Source organism: Mandrillus leucophaeus, unplaced genomic scaffold (assembly GCF_000951045.1).
Source record: "Mandrillus leucophaeus isolate KB7577 unplaced genomic scaffold, Mleu.le_1.0 Scaffold431, whole genome shotgun sequence".
In the NCBI taxonomy this organism is placed as follows: Eukaryota; Metazoa; Chordata; class Mammalia; order Primates; family Cercopithecidae; genus Mandrillus; species Mandrillus leucophaeus.
In genome coordinates, this window is record NW_012104599.1 from 1,467,872 (window position 1) to 1,470,486 (window position 2,615).

Here is a 2,615-nt window from a genome sequence, read left to right on the forward strand (position 1 = left end):
AGGAGAACCGCTTGAATCTGTGAGGCAGAGGTTGCAGTGAGTCGAGATCGTACCACTGCACTCCAGCCTGGGCGACAGAGCGAGACTCTGTCTCAAAACAAATAAAAATTTTTAAAAAATGTAAAAACCATTCTTAGCTTGCAAGTCATACGACGACAGATGGCAGGCCAGATTTGTCCATCAGGCCGTAGTTTGCTGAGCCCTGTTCTAGATGGATGAATAAGTGACAGTGCAAAGAACCTCTCAGAGGGGTAAGGCTTAGAGAGTAGTCACGAGATGGCATGAATCCGAAGCTGCCTCTGGATCCATTTGTAGGAAAGAGGAGACTGAGGACCAGTTTGGAAACTGGCATGGAGGTGAGTTGAGGAAGGAAAAGGACAAGAGAGCAGGAGTGAGTGGACTGAGAGATGCCAGGACATTCCTCTGCTTCTTTCCTTGTGTTTTCTGCAGTTCTAGTCTACGTGAGATGGTTAGCCTAGCAGCAGTGATACATGGCAGTTCACCTGGTCATTGCCTGCCCTTGATTGCTTGAACAGCCCTTTCCACTTTGAACTGTGATCAGTGGGGTGTGTGATCAGGGGCACAATTCTGAGCTTCCTGGAGCAGGAGCAGGATCTGGGGCTGGTTTCTCCTCAGCAGGCATTGGGACTGTATGGATTTCTGCTCTCTATGTCTGTAGTGTGGTCATCATGATTTCAAATATTGGTCCCATCGTCCTCATGACCTACGACATTGGCTCCAAAATTCTAATCTTTGAGAGTCCAAGTGAAATCTCCCAGATAGCCTCGGTCCTCGGAGCACAGTGCTGGAACCATACGTCTCTGGTTTTTGTTGTCATTGTCCTGCTGCTGCTGTGGCCTCAGTGCTCAGAGGGGAGACCAGACCCTGCCTGGCCTCTCCTCTTCCTCCCTGTCAGAGACACATAACAGGGATTCTGCCCCCTCTCTCCTGCTCTATCGCCTCGTTTCCCACGGCTTCCACTTACCTTTCTTGCCTGCCCCATGCCCCCACTGAAATCTTCCCTGATGATTACTTGCTTCCCAATTGTCATCTCAGTCTTAGTTGGTATGTCCTGCAGAAACCCACACCTTCCCCCACATTCTCCCTGCCAGCCTTTCCTGCTCAGGTCACCCTCCGGCCCACTTTTTTCCCTGGCCTTGACCCCTTAGGAAGATGGAGAACCCTCTCCATCTTCCTAAGCCTCTTGCTTCCCTGCTGAGCCCCTCCGGCTTCTCCGCTGTGCAACTCCCACCTTTTCCTTAATTTGCCTGGTCCTCCTCCACACATTTCTCTTATCTTCTGTCCTTTCATGCTAGAAATAAACCATAGCATCTGGTGGAGAGGCGGCGTTATCAGATTCTCATTTAGCAATTTGTGTTTTTCCATTTTGCACACATTTCGATGAAATGTCAAGTATCAACGGTTTGGAGATTTGTTTAAGAGATAGGATCTCCCTGTGTTGTCCAGGCTGGTCTTGAACTCCTGGCCTCAATCCATCCTCCTCCCTTAGCCTCCCAAAGTGCTGGGATTATAGGTGTGAGCCACCATGCCCAACCGGTTTGGGGATCTTTTGAACAAGCTGATATGTTTATATTTTTTAACTTACCTTAGCATGGAGTTATATAAGCCCTCCTTTTATTTTCCACATATTTTCAGATTTTCCATCTTTGACCAGAAATTTGCCAAGCCAAGAGTTACCCCAGGAAGACTCTCTCTTACCTGGCCAGTTTTCACAAGCAGTCACTCCTCTAGCCCGTCATCACATAGTTTATTCAAAGCCCACCGATATCTCATGGAGAGAGATACTTTCTCAGAAGTTTGGATCCTCAGATCACTTGGAGAAACTATTTAATATGGACAAAGCAAGTGCCCAGCTCCTTGTTTATAAAGAAAAAGGCCATTCTCAGAGTTCACAGATTTCCTCTGATCAAGAAATAGCTCATCTGCTGCCTGAAAATGTGAGTGTGTTCCCAGCTACAGTGGCAGTTGCCTCTCCACATACCACCTCGGCTACTCCAAAGCCCACCATCCGTCTACCCAACAAGGCTTCAGTGACACCTTCTGGGACTTCCCAGCCACAGCTGGCCACCACATCTCCACCTGTAACCACTGTCACTTCTCAGCCTCCCACGACCCTCATTTCTACAGGTTTTACACGGGCTGTGGCTACACTCCAAGCAATGGCTACAACAGCAGTTCTGACTACCACCTTTCAGGCACCTACAGACTTGAAAGGCAGCCCAGAAATGATACCGTTTACAGAAATCTCCAACCTCACTTTGAACACAGGGAATGTGTATAACCCTACTGCACTTTCTATGTCAAATGTGAAGTCTTCCGCTACGAATAAAACTGCTTCCTGGGAAGGTAGGGAGGCCAGTCCAGGTCGTTCCTCCCAGGGCAACGTTCCAGAAAATCAGTATGGCCTTCCATTTGAAAAGTGGCTTCTTATCGGATCCCTGCTCTTTGGTGTCCTGTTCCTGGTGATAGGCCTCGTCCTCCTGGGCAGAATCCTCTCAGAATCACTCCGCAGGAAACGTTACTCAAGACTGGATTATTTGATCAATGGGATCTATGTGGACATCTAAGGATGGAACTCAGTGTCTCTTCATTCA

At 48.3% G+C, this 2,615-nt stretch overlaps 1 protein-coding gene across 3 annotated transcripts in view; it reads left to right on the forward strand.

The window, feature by feature from the left end:
- MANSC1 (MANSC domain containing 1) overlaps positions 1-2,609 on the forward strand; it is a 22,946-nt gene extending 20,337 nt beyond the window's left edge. For all 3 annotated transcript variants that reach the window (XM_011993642.1, XM_011993641.1, XM_011993643.1), the window contains one exon: positions 1,657-2,609. In XM_011993642.1, the coding sequence (XP_011849032.1) occupies positions 1,657-2,588 (932 nt within the window). In that variant the 3' untranslated portion in view covers positions 2,589-2,609. The remainder of the gene's footprint in view (positions 1-1,656) is intronic.
- Positions 2,610-2,615: the final 6 nt, after the last annotated feature.